At 41.3% G+C, this 18,994-nt stretch overlaps 1 protein-coding gene across 1 annotated transcript in view; it reads left to right on the top strand.

Annotated features, from left to right (window-relative positions):
* The window catches only part of LOC138167710 (zinc finger protein 850-like), a 49,776-nt gene that overhangs the window by 13,551 nt on the left and 17,231 nt on the right, over nucleotides 1–18,994 (top strand). Inside the window, exons 2-4 of the mRNA XM_069096686.1 lie at nucleotides 6,826–6,952; nucleotides 7,490–7,582; nucleotides 13,448–15,789. Of these exons, the coding sequence (XP_068952787.1) occupies nucleotides 6,826–6,952; nucleotides 7,490–7,582; nucleotides 13,448–15,789 (2,562 nt within the window). The remainder of the gene's footprint in view (nucleotides 1–6,825; nucleotides 6,953–7,489; nucleotides 7,583–13,447; nucleotides 15,790–18,994) is intronic.

Genomic DNA, 18,994 nt, shown 5'->3' with positions numbered 1-18,994 from the left:
ACTTGTGCTTATGTCTAGTCTCAGACACTAGCTGTGTGACCCTGGATAGATCACTTGACCATTTATTACTGAAGCTATTTCCTTGGGAAATTTGTTTTACTGATTCTCTGGAAACTCCCCTTTGGGCAACTCTTTGGCACAGAGGTCAGAGGGCCAGACCTGGGATCAGGAAGACTCATCCTCCTGTGTTCAGATCTGGCCTCAAGACACTGACTAGCTGTGTGACCCTGGGTAAGTCACTTAAGCTTGCCTCAGTTTCTTCTTCTGTAAAATGAGCTAAAGGACAAAATGGCCAACCTCTTCAGTGTCTTTGCCACAAAAACAACAGATGGAGCCACAGAGCCAGATATGATGGAAACAACTGACCAACCACAGAAACTACTCTTTCTTTTGCAGATAGGGATCGTTTTGTTTCTTCTTGACCTGTGCTTGTTGTATTGGTTTCTTTCTCTAGTGCTCTTTCAAATAAAAGTGTGCCCAGGGGACATCCCGACTTCAGCTCACTCTTATTGGGATAATTTTTAGTGTTTCTGTTATAGCTCATGCTAACTTGGAGTCAGTGATGTTCTTTTAATTATTTTAAGGGAAAGTAATTCTATTTCAGTACCTTTTAATACCTTGGAATAAGTGAGACCAGGACCTTTCCTTCATCGGTTGAAATCATGTGGACTTTGTAGACAGCCCATCCACTCAGGCCCCTGAAGCTGCCTGCTCTTCCCTTCCCACATCCTAGGTCTAGGAAGACAGAGAGCTTGAGTCCAGTTCAATGGCTGCCAACAAGAGATTTAGGGCCTCAAGGGCCAGATACATTGTGATAGTCCAGCTGTTGTCTTTGTTTCCTTTAAATCTTCCACCAGAAATCTTTATTCCAAACTTAGAGGTGTTTTATACTTGATTGTATTGGCATGTATTGGTGCTCAGGGAGGACCAGCACCTCTGGTGTCTACTTGCCACCCAGCTCCCATCTGGCTCCAAGAAGCTGTAATGTTCACAGTGGTCACACCCCAGTAAAATGATCTCGGAAGACGGCTACACCAAGTTGATGGTAACTGAGGGGCATCAAACCCGTCAGGGCATTAGTGAGGTGTCCACCCTGAGCATGAGAAGACTTCCCTGCAGAAGCAGGCTGTGGAGTGCTTAGAGCTTGGTCAGAAATGATGACACCAAAGTCATCTACTGCACTTGCTAGGGATGTCCACAAAGATGATAAGGTCAATGCACTCATTGCCAGAGCTCGCTCAGTATTTGGGAGGCTCCAAAAGACTATGTGGGAGAGGCCACCTCCCAAACTGAAGGTCTACAGAACCTTGTGCTGACCTCTTTGTTGTATGCCTGTGAAACCTGGACGTGCCGCCATACCAGAAAGATTGAACTGCTTTCATTTCAGGTGTCTTAGGATGGTTCTGAAGATCACCTGGCAAGATAAGGTACTGGACACTGAGCTCCTTTCTTGAGCTGAACTGCCAAACATTCAGCCTGTAGTGCAGAGAGCACAACTCTGATGGATGGACATGTTCAAATGCCAAATGTACACTTGCCTAAAAGACTTTTATGGAGAGCCTACACACGGCAGGTTCTCACATGGTGGTCAGAAGACGTGATTCAAGGACACCATCACGGTCTCCCTCAGGAACTTTGGTGTTGTTTGGGAGACATGGGGGACACAGCACAGGATCGTTCAGCATGGCATTGTTTACTTAATTACCTTCTGCTGTTTCAGTTGTGTTGACTCTTCATGACCCCATTTGGAGTTTTCCTGGCAACGATGTGGTTTGCCATTTCCTTCCCCAGGTCATTTTGCAGGTGAGAAAACTAAGGCAAACAGAGTTAAGTAACCTGCCCAGGGTCATACGGCTCCTAAGCATCTGAGGCCAGATTGGAACACAGGAAGAAGAGTCTTCCTGCCTTCAGCTTGAGCACTGTGTCCACTACACCACCTAGCTGCCCCATCATGGCATGCCCATGTCACACGAGGTGCTGTACTCCACGAACAAAGCAGAATTGCAGTAGCTCAAAAGAAATGTTAGAGGCACAGATTTAGAGACATCTCCCTCTCAGATGGTCAGACTATTTGTGCCTGACCTGTAATAGAGCCTTCTGAGCTCATATTGGCATGATCAGCCATAGCCATTAGCCCCAACTTGGGGATGTTATCTTGGTTTTCTTTGAGCACAAAGGACAAACAAAAGTATGATTGCCCAGTGAAGGGTCTCATCCCATCACCATTATCTCTTCAAGGGGTGCAGTTGTTATTACTCCACTTTTGTCCTTTTTTCTAGAGGTTTCTCTAGAAATATTGGGCCTAATTTTTAATCATTCACTTCTTTAGGTTTTCTGCTTGTTTTTCATTTTTAAATGTAATTTTTAAATGTAATTACCTTTCCCTTAGTTTGTATTTGTTGTAAATTGATGCTTTTGACATTGATTTTAGGTGGGTCTTGGGGCTAGATTTAGTCATGATCACTACAGTATTTGCACAACGTCCCATTGAATAAAGTTAAAGGTACTGACAAGTTAGAATTTTGGGTGGATAGTAAAACTCCACAACATTCAATTGACAATGATATGTTACCCATTTTCTTCCCTTCTTATCCAAAATCAGAGATCAAAGAATACCTGATGGGTATTTTTTAATCTTTTAGTTCCTCATATTAATTTCCCAAATAAGTCAATAAAAGAAATACTGTTCAGGAAAAAAAAAGATATGTGGACCTTTTAACAATCTATTTTTTCCCCATGTAGCAATCCTTTCTCCTTCTTAGGCTACTTTAAGAATTAAAGGGGGGGGGGGGGGGGGAGGTGTGCCACCGCCGCAGCTCTCCAAGCCCAAGCCAAAAGAGAAGGGGGCTGTATAAGGAGAAGTTTTCAGGAACATGGCTCATGCCAAGCAAACTGCCTGTAAATCCACCTGTTGTAAAGCCCCAGGAAGCAGCTCGCTACAGAAGCCGCTCGCAAGAGTGCGCCCTGTACTGGAGGCGTCAAGAAACCTCATCGCTCCAGGCCGGGTACTGTGGCTCTCTGTGAAGTCCGACGTTATCAGAAGTCCACCCAGCTTCTGATTTGTAAACGTCCCTCCCAGTATCTAGTGTGTGAAATTGCTCAGGGCTCTGAGCTTCCAGAGTGCAGCAATTGGTGCTTTGCAGGAGGCAAGTGAAGCCTATCCGGTTGGCCTGTTTGAGGACACCAACCTATGTGCTATCCACGCCAAACATGTCACAATCATGCCAAAAGATATCCAGCTAGCACGCCCCATACGTGGAGAACGTGCTTAAACTCCACTGTGATGGAAAACATTCTTCATTCTCAAAACAGAAAAAAATCTCTTCTTCCTCTTTTTGGTAATTCTGAACGTTAGATATTTTTTCCCATGGGGTCAAAAGGTACCTAAGTATATGATTGCAAACGGAAAAATAGGGGACAGAACCAGGTATTGGCAAGTTTTTTCCCTTTTTATTTGTGTGTGAATTTTGAATATGAAGCGAGGACATAAAGCATTAATGCGGTCAAAAAAATGTTTCCGTGAACAAGTTTCAACAATTCAACTTTATAACAATTATAAATAAACCTGTTAAATTTTTCTGGGCAATGCCAGCATTTGGATTTTTTAAAAAAAGTAAATTTCTTATTGACGGCAAAAAAAAAAAGAGAGAGAGAATTAAAGGGGGGAAGGGAGAGAGAAAAACGTTTGATATTGGAGTTGGTAGGAAAATGTAGGAAGGAGAGCTGTCATCAGAGTTGGAACTTAATCCAAAAAAGCTGGTTTGTAAAACGGGTCTTTGGGAAATCAAGGTAAGACCTGAATGGAAAACACAACCAGGGATAAGTTGGGCTGGTTTGGGAATGGAAACCAAAGCAAATCATTGCTGGGTAAGTTGGTCTCTAGGAAGAAGTCCAGGCTCAGGAGCCAGCCCGCTTCTATTCCCACCTCCATCTCTTAGAAGCCTTGTGTCTATGATGCTCTTTGGAGTGAAACAGAAGAGGTTTACGTCTGAGTCACTTGAGCTGCCACAGTGAAATGGTTCCTTTGGATGAGCTGGAGCTGTCCAGCCGTCAGCAACATGATTCACGCAGAGATGCTGGACCAGAGCTCCAGGCTTGTTTGTGGTTCTTGTTAGCTGTGTGAATGCACTCCTGCACCTGCACCTGTTAGACTCCCCAGCTTCCTTCAGATCCAGCTCAGCCCACCCGAAACACGATGCCTTTCCGGATCTTCCCACCCCACCCTCCATTCTATTGTTCATTTACTTTGTATGTATTTTGTGTTTACTCATACAGGTGCATGTTCTCTCCCCTGTTGGAACATTGATTCCATAAATACAGGGCCTTTTTTTTTCTTTCTATTGATAGCCAAGCCCCTCCCAGTGGCGCGTGGCACAAATCAGCACCTAAGTGCTTGTGGATTGTGGCTCCTGTTGTTCCCATCTAGTCTTTTCCAGAATGAGCTTTGGCATTTGTAAAGTGAAGATAAAATGAGTTACTGTATATCCTGTACTGTATTGTCCTGAGTTAAGCACTTTGCAGAACAAAAAGGGCTGCTGTTAGCCAGTAACTAGAGTGATCCTACTGCTTCATAAACCCAGACTCCAGCTTCTTTGATAAGAATTCAGTATTTAACAAAAACTGCTGGGAAAACTGAACAATAGTATAGTAGAAACTAGACAGAGACAAAATATCTTACACCCTGTGCCAAGATAAAGTCAAAATGGGTACTTGTTTTAGATATAAAGGCTGATACTATAAGGAAACTAGGACAAAGAATAGTTCACCTGTCAGACTTATGCAGAAGTGAAGAATTTATGACCAAACAAGAGCTAAAGATACAAGGCATTCTCCAATTGATAAATGGTCAAAGGATATTGTGTGTGATGAAAAATCTCATCCAAAATTTAATCAAGAATCAGAGATCTCTTAGGATAGGAACAGGAATTTATTCTCTTCACTGGGTAAAGAGGGTGGTTTTCCCCATGATCAATCATGAGGAAGAGGCACTTTACAAAAGGCAGAACAAGAATTTATACCCTAAGGGGGTCCCTTCTCCCATTGGTTGGGGGAGGGCGGGGTGGGTTCAAGTCTGAGTTCGAACATCTTCCCCAATGGTAAACCACAGAGGAGTCCACCAAGGAGGCTGATTGACGGCAAGGCAAAGGGAGGAGGGGCCTTCAGAGGTGGGAAATCTGAAAGCCTCCTGAAAGGGCTTGCTGCTGATTAATAAATAGCAGATGGAGTGGGTGAAGGGGGAGGGAAGTTCTGAGAAGTTTTCACTTGCCCCCCACACACAGATATGAATAGACAGTTTTCAGAGGAAGAAATTAAAGCTGTCTATTGTCATGAAAAAATGCTCTAAATCACTATTGATTAAAGAAATGTAAATCAAAACAACTCTGAGGTACCACATGGCACCAGTCAGATTGGCTAACATGATGAAACAGGAAAATGCTAAATTTTGGAGAAGATGTGAGAAAACAACTGATCCAACCATTCTGGAGAGCAATCTGGAGCTATGCCCAAAGGGCTGTAAAAATGTGCACACTGACACAGCTAGGTGGCACAGTGAATAGTGCACGGGCCCTGGAGTCAAGAGGACCTGGGTTCAAATCCAGCCTCAGACACTTGACACAATTACTAGCTGTGTGACCTTGGGCAAGTCACAACCCCAACTGCCCTCTAAAAAGCAAAAAAAAAAAAATTTATATTAAAAATGTGCATACCCTTTGACCTTCCAATAACACTTCCAGAGTTGTATCGCAAAAAGATCATACAAACAGGAAAAGGACCGACATGTACAAAAATATTTATAGCAGCTCTTTTTGTGATGGCCAAGAATTGGAAATTGAGGAGATGCCCATCAATTGGGGAATGGCTGAGCAATGGGGCAACTAGGTGGTTCAGTGAATAGAGCACAGGCCCTGGAATTAGGAGCACCTGAGTTCAAAATCCAGGCTCAGACACTTAACACTTACTAGCCATGTGACCTTGGGCAAGTCATTTAACCCCAAATTGCCCTGCCCTCCCCCCTCCAAAAAGAAAAAAAAAAAGAAGAAATGATTTGCAGGCAGACTTCAGAAAAACCTGGGGAGTCTTACATGAACAGATACTGAGTGAAGTGAGAAGAAACAGGAGAACATTATACAGAGTAACAGCCACATTGTGTGATAACTAACTTTGATAGACTTAGCTCCTCTTGGCAATGCAAATATCTAAGATAACTCCAAAAGACTCATGATGGAAATGCCATCCACATTCAGAAAAAGAAGTATGGAGTCTGAAAGCAGATCAAAGCACACCCTTTCATCTTTTGTTGTTTTGTTTTCTTTCTTCTTTCTTGTGGTTCCACCCATTGGCTCTAATTCTTCTTTACAACATGATTCATGGTGGAAATATGTTTAATATGAATGTATAAGTAGAATCCGTATCAGATTGCATACTGTCTTGAGAAGGAGGAAGGAGAAGTAGGGGTAGAAAATTTAGAACTCAAAATTTTATTGAAGTCAATGTTGAAAATTAAAAATTAATTACTTGAAATTTCAAAAAAAAAAGGGTTTTCTCACCCATTTGTATATAAAATCCCAATACTAGCCTTTTTATCCTCCTAGCACTCAACACAATGTTTGACACATAGGAAACATTTCATACATATTAGTTATAAGGTTCAAAATCTAGGACATTTCAGTCGCACAGTAATTATTCATATAATTAACATGAAACACACTAGAATCTGAATATACTTTTGAACTACACCCTCCACTTCCAGGGTACTAATCTGCTCCTTTCGTCCAATTCTGAGGACTGGCCCATGATTAAACACAAATTTATTATCTATTTCAGGAATTGGTGACATTCAAGGATATTGCTGTGGAATTCACCCAGCCAGAGTGGCGGCACCTAACCCCATCTCAGAAGGAGTTGTACAGAGATGTGATGTTAGAAAACTATAGGAATCTGGTCCACCTGGGTAAAGATAACTTCTTGCAGTGTTTCAGATTCTGCCTGTTGGGATGGTAGGGGTGTGGATGGGGGCAGTGGGATCTGCCTTAGTAAATGTTGAGGGTTATCTTTAATGTTGGACAAGTATTGTTTGGAATGCAGAGACCAGAGGGGATTCATCCTTTTCTAAGAGATAAGATAATTATGAAATGTTTTGCTTTATACTAGTTGAAACTGGCTTCTGGATTTATTGCTCCAGACGATGCGTTTTTATATTCACTGTCCCCTGTAGTGCAAAGTCCAGTGGTTGAAGACATGAAAAGTCCCCTCCTCTTAAGAGGACAAAGGAAATAGGAAATAACTATTTTTCTGAGACCAATTCTACTATGTGACCCATCTTCCAATTCTCTTTGGCATCCTGATAGCCTGCTTCCAAAGTCAATTATAGTACTATCTGGGCCTTAACTAACATTTGGTTTTCCCCAAAAAGTAGGGGTGGGGTGGGGAGTAGGATTAAATTCTGGAATGGCTCTGGCCTCAGTAATTTCCCTTTTCCAATGAATAGGACTTGCAGTTTCCAAGCCAGATGTGATCTCCCAGCTGGAGCGAAGGGAAGCACCCTGGATACCAGGAGGGATCCAGAGAAGTAGCCATCCAGGTGAGTGGGTCACTGTAAAAAACTCTCTGTGTGGTCAGTCTAGGAAAGCAGTAGTAAAACTTTGAATGTAGCTGTCTCCTCTTGGCTGTCCAAGCTTTAGAAAAAGAGCTGAGATTGTATATAGCCTTGGCTCCCTCCTGGAGATTCATCTTGACCTCCACAGCTCAGTGTCCTGACATCTCTTCCCCTCTTATGTCCCTCCTGTGTCAGAGAAGGGGATGCCTCGACAGGTGCTAGGGCTTCCTCTCTTCCCTTTTTGTCCCTTTCCTGATGTTCTGCTGTTTTCACAAGTAGAAGGGAGCCACACAGGAAGGAGAGCCCATGTGTAGTTTCCTTTTTTTTATAAACTGCTAGTTTATGACCAACTGGTCATCTTCATATTCATACCAATCTCTCCATACTCATCTGGGCTTATCCCAGGCCTCTCACCATACCTGCCCTCCCTGGAGGATGGTTGTAATTATTGGGAAGTTTTGCATCACGCCAAGCCTTGATTTACCTTTTTCCCATTACTTTATACCCATTCCTCCTACTTCTACCCCTGGACCAAACAGAAAAAGTTGAATTCATCTCTTTCTAGTGTGTCAGCCTTTCATAAACCTGACAACGTGGTGGTGTCCCTGTCCCAGATCTTCTCTTCCCACTAAACACCCCCAGTTGTTTCATTGAGCTGTTTGATGGCAGGAACTTCAGGCCCCCCAACCTTCTGGTTTCCCACCTCTGGAGGCTTCTTTACTGAGCTACCCAAAAATGACCATGCACACAAACAACAGCATCCTTAATATCCTGGGAAACAAGGTGATCATTACAAAGCATTTTGTAAAGATGGTTCCATTCCCTCTGGCACATGGAATGTGTGCGTGCTTATAGACATCATGAAATCCAGCAGACCTGAAAGATGAATGGCTCTTGTTGTGAGAGAACTCAGTAGGTATCACATCCAGTCCCTCTCCTCACATGGAGATTAGTTTCCAATCATAAAGAAAGTACATTCATTTGGTCAGTCACTGAGCACAAAAGAGTCAAAAGTTTCTCACCCCTGGATCACAACTGAATTACAGTTATCATCAGTTAATGCCAAGCACCTTCTCAAAAGGGGCAGTAGAGAACACAAAGGCCATCTACCCCTGAGCTACAACCCAAAGAGAGGTCTTTTCTTCATCTTGACCGGAGGCAAGTTCTCAGCAATCTCTCTTCCTGGGGAGACAAAGCTTAACAAGGCCAGAAGATACATTGCCAGTGTCATCATTAATTCATTCTCTGTCTTCAGAACAGTCCTAAGACCCCTGCAAACATTAGCAAGACCCTCTTCTAGGATTTCTGTAAACATACAACAAGAAAATCCTTCTTCAGGGCTTCTGAACCTACAGCAAGGTTTCAGGACCTCTGCAACAATAGCACTGTTCTTCACCAGTGGACTCAATTCACTCTCTGTCTGAAAAACAGTCTCAGGACCCCTGAACCTACAGCGAGGTTCCAGAACCTCTGCAACAGCAGCACTGTCCTTCACCAGTGGACAAACCTGGCAAAACAACATCAAAACAGACAAAATACTAGCATCACCGCCATGTCTCCTCAGTCCTTGGCAGCTCTGGGTGGCAGCTCTCAAAAGTCCTGGGCAGCTCAAACTGGCCCTCAGCAATCCTCTCCATTTTTCTGCCTCCATGATGCTGCTTCCAAAAGTTCTTCTGTCTCTCTTCCTCTGCTGGTGCCTCTCGAAATCCAGCACCAGCTCCTCCCAGTTCAGCCCTCTCTTTTCACATCAACAAATCCATCCCACAAGTGGGATTCACAAGCTCTGGGTTTTAACACTCAACCCGAAAACCAAGCCAATACAGGGGGATCTTTAAATTCCATTACTATTACAGTGCCCAAACTGTGTTAAAGCCTTTCAAGCTTATGTTTGTCTGATAGTAGACACACTTATACTTTGACCCTGACATAGTGATATCATTTTGGTCCTCTTAGAGCATAAAGGACTACAACCAACCAGTGAATAAGTCTTTAAAAAATTACCACCCATTCAGCATGATATTTCAGAAGCCATTGTGTATGACTCAGCAAGCACATCTGCCAGTTCTTTCAGTACCTGAGGAATAATTTTTCTGACCCAAGTGACTTGAATTCATCAGGGGTAGTGACTTCAGGCTCTCTTAAGACATCCCTATGCCTCTTAGGTATCAGTTCCCTATTAATTATTCTTATTCTGTCCTTTCTAGCCCAAAGTTCACTTACTTTGGCAGACAAAAGAGAGGCAGAATAATAGTTGACCAGTTTTACCTTCTTTCCTTCCAGTCTGAAAAGCAATCCTGTCTCTTCTCTGATTTTCTTTCCCACTATAACTTTTAAATAAAGAAACTTATTTCTTGTTTCCATAGCTCTCCTCAGCAGCTTCATTGCATTGAGAGAATTAACAGTGTTGACAGAACCAAGAGAATGTTGTATGAAGTAACAGCAATATTTTTCAATGAATAGCTCTGAAAGACTAAGTTATTCTGAGGATTATAAATACTCAAACCAACTACAAAGTACCTATGAAGGAAAGTGTTATCCACCTCCAGAGAAAGAACTGATAAATAGAAGTATGCATAGCATGGTTTTACATATGTACATATATATCTGTGTCAGATGGTGGACTTTCTGGTGTGGGGAGGGAGGGAGCGAGACAATTTGGAACTTAAATTTTATTTAAAAAGTATTGACATACTCTTCCTTTGAGCCCCTACCACACTTTTGTGCTTTGTGTTCTTCCTCTGTTTACTTTTGTTTTTTCCCTTTTCAGCGTGTCATTTAGAAACCAAGGTTGATTGGTGCATTCCCAACCTCTTTAGACAACTCCCCTTTTTCTACTTCAGAGTTGTTCCCTTTGTGTCTTGAGAATGTCATTTTTGGAGCTTTCTGTCTTTGCCAGAATTTTAACCCTACCTATCCTACCCAATCTCTGAAATCTGCTTTCCCAAAGTCTAGGTAGTATGGAAGCCAGGAATAGTCTGACTTATTCTCTATTGCAAATTGTAAGATGGAATATTCTCTTCTTTCTGATGTTCCCTTTATTCACACCCTAGCAGTCAGTCATACCTTGTTAGTGAGAGTCACATATAGAGGAGCATTTCCCCTTGTTGGTACTTCTAGCCTTCGAAGGATCACATTATTACTGCAAGTCAAGTGTACTTTTACTGTTGTTTTAAAAGTCAGTAAGCAGTTTTTAAGTGCGGGCGACCGTGCTAAAGACTAGGAATACAAAGAAAGGTCAAAGAGACAGCCCCTGCCCCTAAGGAGCTCACAGTTCACTGAGAGAGATAACACACAAAGAAGCTGAATAGTGAGGAGGGGGGAAGGAAGCCTGACGAAGTCTGGAAGAGTACAGCTAGCCAAGTGGGAAATGAAGACAGCTGCCTGGCGCCCTTGTGTAACAGAGGATCTCGGAGGAGCTTTCTGCTGGCCCCCCTTCACCCTCCCCAGAGGGAGGCAGGGGATACTGAGGACAGATGTGGGTCCAGAGAAGAAAAGGCAGCTGAGCAGGAAATGAGGTGGCTGCCCGAGGTACCTTTCTTAAATGGAAAATGTACCTCATGAGCATTTCCACATAGAAGGAAGAATAGAAAAAGAGGGTTGCATATAGAGCCATCGGTCTTTCTTATACTTCATGCAGCCTGAATTTCGTTTCAAAGTAATTTAGTAAATTCAGGTTTCAAAGCTGTCCTTGTCTGTGCTTCCCTCTCTGTCTCTTCTTATGTGCGTTTAACAAAATACAATTGCCTTATTTTCTTAATATTACTCTTATTATTTCTAGTTCCCTTTCCTCCCAAATTCCACTGTAATTAAAAAAGAAGTCTTGTAGAAAGTAAACATAGCTGAGCAAAATGGATTCGAACTTTAGGCCATGTCTAAAACCCTATTTATCACTGTGGACCTTGAGTCCCCAGTATATCTGTCCGGCATAAGGTATCTGTGTCTTTTGTTGTCATTTCCTCATTTATGTCTTCCCAGGTTTCTCATCCATCCCTTTCCTTTCTTAAGAAAAATAATATTTCATTACTTCATGTATCATAATTTTTTTGTTCCTCAGTTGATTGACACTTCACTGTTCATTTCTACATAATAAGTGATGATATTAATATTTTTGTATATATGGGTCCTTTCTCTTTCTTTGATCTCTTTATGTTATAAACCAAATTGTGCAATTACTGGGTTAGAGGATTATGTATATTTTAATGACTTTCTGGCTATGGTGCCAAATTGTCTTTCAGAATGGCAGGTGGTTTCACATCTCTGCTTCCAGTGCATCAACATCTCTGTTCTCCTTTAGCTTCTACAGCAACTGACATTTTTCATTTTTGTCAGCTCTCCTACCCGATGAGTGTGAGATATAGGCTCAGAGTATTTTAAATTTCTATTTTTCCAATTATTTAAGATAAGGAGCATTTTTTTCATAGGGTTCTTTATAGCTTGGATTTCGGGGGCAATTGCCTGCTCATGTCTTTTGATCATTATCTATTACAGAATGGCTCTTACTCTTATAAATTTGAATTAGTTCTTTATATATCTTAGATCTTTAGCAAAGAAATTTATAGCAGAGATTTTCCCCAGTTAACTATTTCCCTTCTGAGTGGATCTGCATTGATTTTGTTTACAAGGAAGCTTTTCAGTTTTATTTAATCAAAAATGTCCATTTCATCTTCTGTCATCCTCACTTACCCTTATTTGGTATTTCCCTCTCCATAGTTTAGAAAGGTAACTACATTCTTGTTCCTCTAATTTGCTTCTATGACTTTTTCAGGGGCCAGCTAGGTGGTGCAGTGAATAGAGCGCTGACCGTGGAGTCAGGAGGACCTGAGTTTAAATGTGGCCTCAGACACTTGACACACTTACTATCCATGTAACCTTGCGCAAGTCACTTAACCCCAATTGCCCTCCCCCCCCAAAAAAAAAAACAAAAAAATTGATATGACTTTTTCAATCCAGGGTCATGTATTCATTTGGAGCTTATTATGGTACATGGTGTGAGGTGTTGGCCTAGCTTCTGCCAGATTGCTTTTAGGAGTTCCCTCTAATAGATCATAACCCATCCATACCAGTCCATCTGTTTCAACTTTTATTCCCATACTTACAAATGTTTATTATAACAGGTTCTCCAAACATCACAAGGGTCTCAGTGGAACACAGTAGGGGATGAAATCTAGTCAATAGAATTCTTCATCCATTTGGTCTTTCCTATATGGATGAACAGGCCAAACTCTCTTGAAATATTATATATCTCTTCTAAGAGGCTTTGTAGTATCTGGGGCTTGATGTTGTTATCTGCAAATAGTAACATCTGGAGTGCGTAAATTAAGTTAAAAAGCTTATATCAATAAGTAAACTCATGAAAATATATTTAAAACTTATAATTAGGATTAAAAAGAAGAAATTATTAGAAAACAATCCGATGTGTATGGATGGGATATGCTGGCATAATACAAATGGTAATGCTTCTAAATTAATCTGCAGAATTGATTATTTAAATTACCAAGGGGATACTTATATATTGGTAGAATAGTAAAAATTCATCTATATGTTATTAAGATTGTAAAATCTGAAAATTATATTATAAAGTAGTAATCAAAATATGTAGTACTGATTCATAAGTAGAAAAGCAAAAAAGGGGAAGGGACTAAATAAACCCAGAACTGTAATCTTTGAAAAATTGAAGACCATAAGCTGCTTCTGAGACTTGACAAGGAATGCTAAGAAAAATAAAAAGTAGTTTAATAGAAAACAGATTTAGACTATAATTTTTCCTGGTGGAGAATACAGAGAACACTATGTATGTATATACCAAGAATAACAAAGAAGACATTGACATTGCTTTTCATCTCATTTCAGATTGGGAGGCTACTCCAGAAACCAAGCAGTCATTTCTGAAGCTGGGCGTTTCAATAAAAGATTTATCCCAGGGAAGAGGCACAAAGAAGAATCTCTCTTTCTCCACATTAAATAAAACCTGGAATTGTGATGCCACATTAGAGAGGCATCAGAGCAATGAGGAAAAACATTGTCAAAAAGAAAATATAACCAAAAAGAAACCTAGAAATAAATCTAGAAACCACAAATATAATAAATGTTATAGAAGTTTATCTCAAAGGCACTTTTTTTTGGCACAACAAATATCTCTAAAAACAAATCTTTGTAAACATGAGACCCAAAGAAAGGGCATGAAACAATCTAAAAATTTAAGGAAATGTAAGAAAGCATGTTCAGAGAAGATATTTTGCAAGTATAATGAATTTGGAAGATGCTTTAAGTATAATTCATACCTTAATGAAAACCTTAGTCTACAAAATGGAGAAAAACGTTATCAGTGTAATGAATGTGATAAAGCCTTCAACCAAAGGATCAGTCTTATTCAACATCACCGAATTCATACTGGAGAGAAACCCTATGAATGTCATGTATGTGGTAAGACTTTCAGACAGAGCACTGGACTTACTCAACATCAGACAATTCATACAGGAGAGAAATATTATGAATGTAATGAGTGTAAAAAAGCCTTCCGCCTGAGATCACAACTTATTCAACATTATAGAATTCATACTGGAGAAAAACCTTATGAATGCAATGAATGTGGGAAGGCTTTCCGCCAGAACTCACAGCTTATTCAACATCGGACAATTCATACTGGAGAGAAACCTTATAAATGTGATGAATGCGGAAAGGCCTTCCGCCTGAGAATAGAACTTACTCAGCATCATAAAATTCATACTGGAAAGAAACCTTATAAATGTAATGAATGTGGAAAAGTCTTCCGACTCAGTTCACAACTTATTCAGCATCAGACAATGCACAGTGGAGAGAAGCCTTATGAATGTAATCAGTGTGGGAAAACTTTCCGCCAGAGCACAGGACTTACTCAGCATCAGACAATCCATACAGGAGAGAAATGTTTTAAGTGTGATGAGTGCAAGAAGGCCTTCCGCCTGAGAACACAACTTATTCAACATTATAGAATTCACACTGGAGAGAAACCTTATGAGTGCAATGAATGTGGGAAGGCTTTCCGCCAGAATTCACAGCTTATTCAACATCAGACAATTCATACTGGAGAGAAACCTTATGAATGTAATGAATGTGGGAAGGCCTTCCGCTTGAGAATAGAACTTACTCAACATCATAATATTCATACTGGAAAGAAACCTTACAGGTGTAATGAATGTGGAAAGGTCTTCCGCCTCAGTTCACAGCTTATTCGCCATCAGACAATCCATAGTGGAGAGAAGCCTTATGAATGTAATCAGTGTGGGAAAACTTTCCGCCAGAGCACAGGACTTACTCAACATCAGACAATCCATACCGGAGAGAAACATTATGAGTGTAATGAGTGTAAAAAAGCCTTCCGCCTGAGATCACAACTTATTCAACATTATAGAATTCATTCTGGAGAAAAACCTTATGAATGCAATGAATGTGGGAAGGCTTTCCGCCAGAACTCACAGCTAAGTCAGCATCAGATTGTTCATACTGGAGAGAAGCCTTATGAATGTAATGAATGTGGAAAGTCCTTCCGCCTAAGAATAGAGCTTACTCAACATCAGAAAATTCATACTGGAAAAAAATCTTTTGGGTGTAATGAATGTGGAAAGGCCTTCCTCCTGAATTCACAGCTTATTCAACATCAAACAATCCATAGTGAAGAGAAACCTTATGAATGTAATGAATGTGGGAAGACCTTCCGTAAGAGTGCATACCTTACTCAACATCAGAAAATTCATACGGGAGAAAAACGGTTTAAGTGTAATGAATGTGGGAAAACCTTTGTTCAGAGGGCAGTTCTTACTCAACATTATAGAATTCATACTGGTGAAAAACCTTATGAATGTAATGAATGTGGGAAGGCCTTCCGCCAGAGCACAGGACTTGCTCAACATCAGGCAGTTCATACAGGAAAAAAAGAGTATGCATGTAATGAATGTGAGAGTGCATTTAGTCAGAGGGCAGATCTTATTCGACATCATAGAATTCATACTGGTGAGAAACCTTATGAATGCAATGAATGTGGGAAAGCCTTCCGTCTGAGTACACAGCTTACTCGACATCATAGAATTCATACTGGGAAAAAACCTTATGAATGTAACGAATGTGGGAAGGCTTTTCGCTTAAAGACACGTCTTAATGAACATCAGACAGTACATACTGGTGAAAAACGCTTTGAATGTAGTGAGTGTGGGAAGGCCTTCCGCCAGAAGACACATCTTACTGAACATTTGTCAATTCACAGTGGTGAGAAACCCTTTGAATGTAATGAATGTGGCAAGGCCTTCCGCTTGAGAACACAGCTTACTCAACATCACATAATTCATACTGGGGAAAAACCATATGAATGTAATGTATGTGGCAAGGCTTTCAGTCACAGGACAGAACGTAATCGGCATTATCGAATTCATACCGGAGAGAAACGTTATGAATGTAATGAATGCGGGAGGGCCTTCCGCTTGAGCACACACCTTACCCGGCATAAAAGAATTCATACTGGTGAGAAACCTTATGAATGTAATGAATGTGACATGGCCTTCCGCCTGAGGGCACAGCTTACTCATCATCAGAGAATTCACACTGGAGAGAAAATGTAGGAGAGTTATCATTGAAGAAAGGGTGGCCTCCAGAACACATCACTTAATACTAAACAAAGAAAACTTGTCTATGTGGTAAATATGAAATGACTTTTAGCTACAGCACAGGACTTAGGAAATGCCAAGTAATAAATACTGAGAAGCCATAAATGTAACCACCCCAAGAATTATTGCCAGATGTATACTACTTTACTGAAAATTTAAAGAATTTTAACTAAAGGGAAACCCCACATCTGAAGCAGAGCCTATCCACATTCCCATAGCTATTCCAAACCTTTTTCTTCCTCTTCAGATTCCCAGACTTCTTCCTCCCCACACTCCAGTACCTGTTGAGATTGACACAAGTAATTAGTTGTCTTAGAGAGGTTTTTCTTAATCCAATTTCATCTTAATGTACACACCAGTAAGTGTAGGCTCTTTCCCCTAATTACTTTCTATCTTACTCCTTAAAGTGACTTTAGACTAAAAGGAGACTTTCCCAAATATATTGTAATAATCTTCAGTCTGAAAACAGGTTTATTAATTGAGGCTTATGACCATCTAAAGAGATCCTACTTCTCTAGTTCTTTTATTGTGAATGCTGGCCCTAGAGCTGGCCTGCACAACATCCAGCCCTTGACCCCATGTTTCACATTCTCTGCATTTTTCTCAGTTTCCTGAAATCCATTGGTGGGCCCAAGTGCCATGTATTTTGTGCTGACCTGCTGTAAGTGAATTTTGCATTTTCACTGCCCCCTTTCCCCTCAGTGGCTGGTGGGCTGTGAGCTGCCCATAATGTTGTGCAGGCCTGTCCCTGAGAGATTTCTTCCCCAACCCTCTTATGGGGCAGAATCTTATGGGGCCTTTATCCCCTTAGATCTCACTTTGTCGGTAATCCTTTTATAGGCTCAGACCACAGATACTAATTTCCTGGAAGGGCTATGGGGGAGAATAAAAGACAAGGTTGCCCATTCCTAATTAGGAGCTGTAGGAAGCTGAGCTCTTGGAGACATCTTCCTCTAGCCTAGATTTTCCTGATGCTTTTTTACTGTGTATAGGATATAAATTCTCACAAGGGAAAGGCCCTGTAAGATTCACATTTTGTGTTGCTCTGTCTCCTTCTTAGGTGGGCTAAGGCTTGACAGGATATCTGGTCCCATAATTAGTGTTTACTGGGTGTCTTCCACTTTACAAATACTCGGACCTAAGCTGTGCTGAATTATATATCCCCAGTGTGGGTGCCTCTGAAACAACAGGTTAAAGTCTTATGCATTTAAAGCAGGGTTACCAAGTTTTTTCTCAACAAGCATGTATTTTCTCTCCTGGCCCAAGCCCTCCTCAGTTGGAAAAGAGGGGGGAGGGTAATAAATACACAGTCAGACGAATCCTCCAGTGGCCACATCCACAAATGTATGTCTGTTCTGCATCTTGAGCCCATCACCTGCCTGTTGGGAGGTGGGCAGCATGCATCAACACAGATTTTCTGAAGTTGTGGTTGGTCATTGCATTGATCAGAGTTCTTAAGTTACAAGGTTGTTAGTGTATAAATCATTATGGCTCTCACTTCAGTCTGTTCGTACATGTCTTCCCAAGTTTCCCTGAAACTATCCCTTTTGTCACTTCCTAAATCATAGTAGTATTCCAGTACATTCAAATGTCAGAGAAGCTAGGTGGCACAATTGATAGCGTCAGGCCTGGAGTCAGGAAGACTCATCTCCCTGAGTTCAAATCTGGCCTCTCTTTACTAGTTTCATAATCCTGAGTAAGTCACAAATCGCTGAGTAAGCCCTGTTTGCCTCAGTCTCCACATCCCTAAAACAAGTTGTAGTAGAACACGGCAAACCACTACAGTGTCTTTGCCAAGAAAACCCCAAATGGGAAAGATTACAAGAAGTCAGACAGGACTGATTAATAACTGAACAACAATATTCACATGCTAAGCAGCAACACTGAGGGAGGACCCCAGAGTCTCTAAATGTGACTCGAGTAGCTAATCCTCACATTGATTCTCCGGCTCCTAAGACAATTCAGCCAATGCTAACGTCCTGACTTTCCCTGGCCTTTAAATCCAAAAAAGAGATTTTTAGCCATCTCAGTTCTATGACAGCAGTATCAAGCATACAATATCATACTCAAGTTGTGTGCTCAGTAGAGTGAAACACTCAATACTTTAGACGCCATTAAGGACAAACCATATTTGAACAAATTATTTTCCCTGTGGGCAAAACCCTGTCCAGCCTTGTGCATTAAGGAGAGGAAGCCCACATGCAGATTTTGGCTTCTACAGATCCCAGCTTCATTGGTGGACTTAAGAACAAAGATCACTCTTCTTGCAGCACGGCAGAGCTTGTCCGGACTGAGGGATGGAAAAGGGGTAAAAAGAGGGGAAGACTGTAATGGCAGGATCCCAGCCAAGACATCAAGTAACAAAAGGTTTTCGAAGTAGCTGAGGGGGGAGGAGTGTCATGGATGACAAAGGTTCAAGGGATGGTCATAAGATTGGCCAAGCTAGAGTGGAGAGGCCAGAGTTAGAAGCTCAGGTTGATTGGGGCAGTAAGGAACCAAATTGTGGAAGGCTCCTCTTGCTGTTGTGTGTAGGATGGATTCAAGACTGAGACCCCATATGGAAAGCCAGAATGGCACTGACTTCAGTGTAAGCCCACAATGACTGAACATAGTTCTGACTATGAATCATACATAACCTTAAGGGTTGGAAGGGGACTCTCACACCATCATGGTCAACTCATACTTGAGCAACAACTCTATCACACCCACAGCAAGGGGTCATCCAACTTTTGCTTGAAGACCCACTGTCAGTATTAGCCCA

Source organism: Petaurus breviceps, unplaced genomic scaffold (assembly GCF_028583685.1).
Source record: "Petaurus breviceps papuanus isolate PSGF00001 unplaced genomic scaffold, PetGlider_PUasm1.0 287, whole genome shotgun sequence".
Taxonomy (NCBI): Eukaryota; Metazoa; Chordata; class Mammalia; order Diprotodontia; family Petauridae; genus Petaurus; species Petaurus breviceps.
The sequence above is the reverse complement of the archived record's forward strand: the minus strand, read 5'-3'. Positions and strand labels throughout refer to the sequence as shown.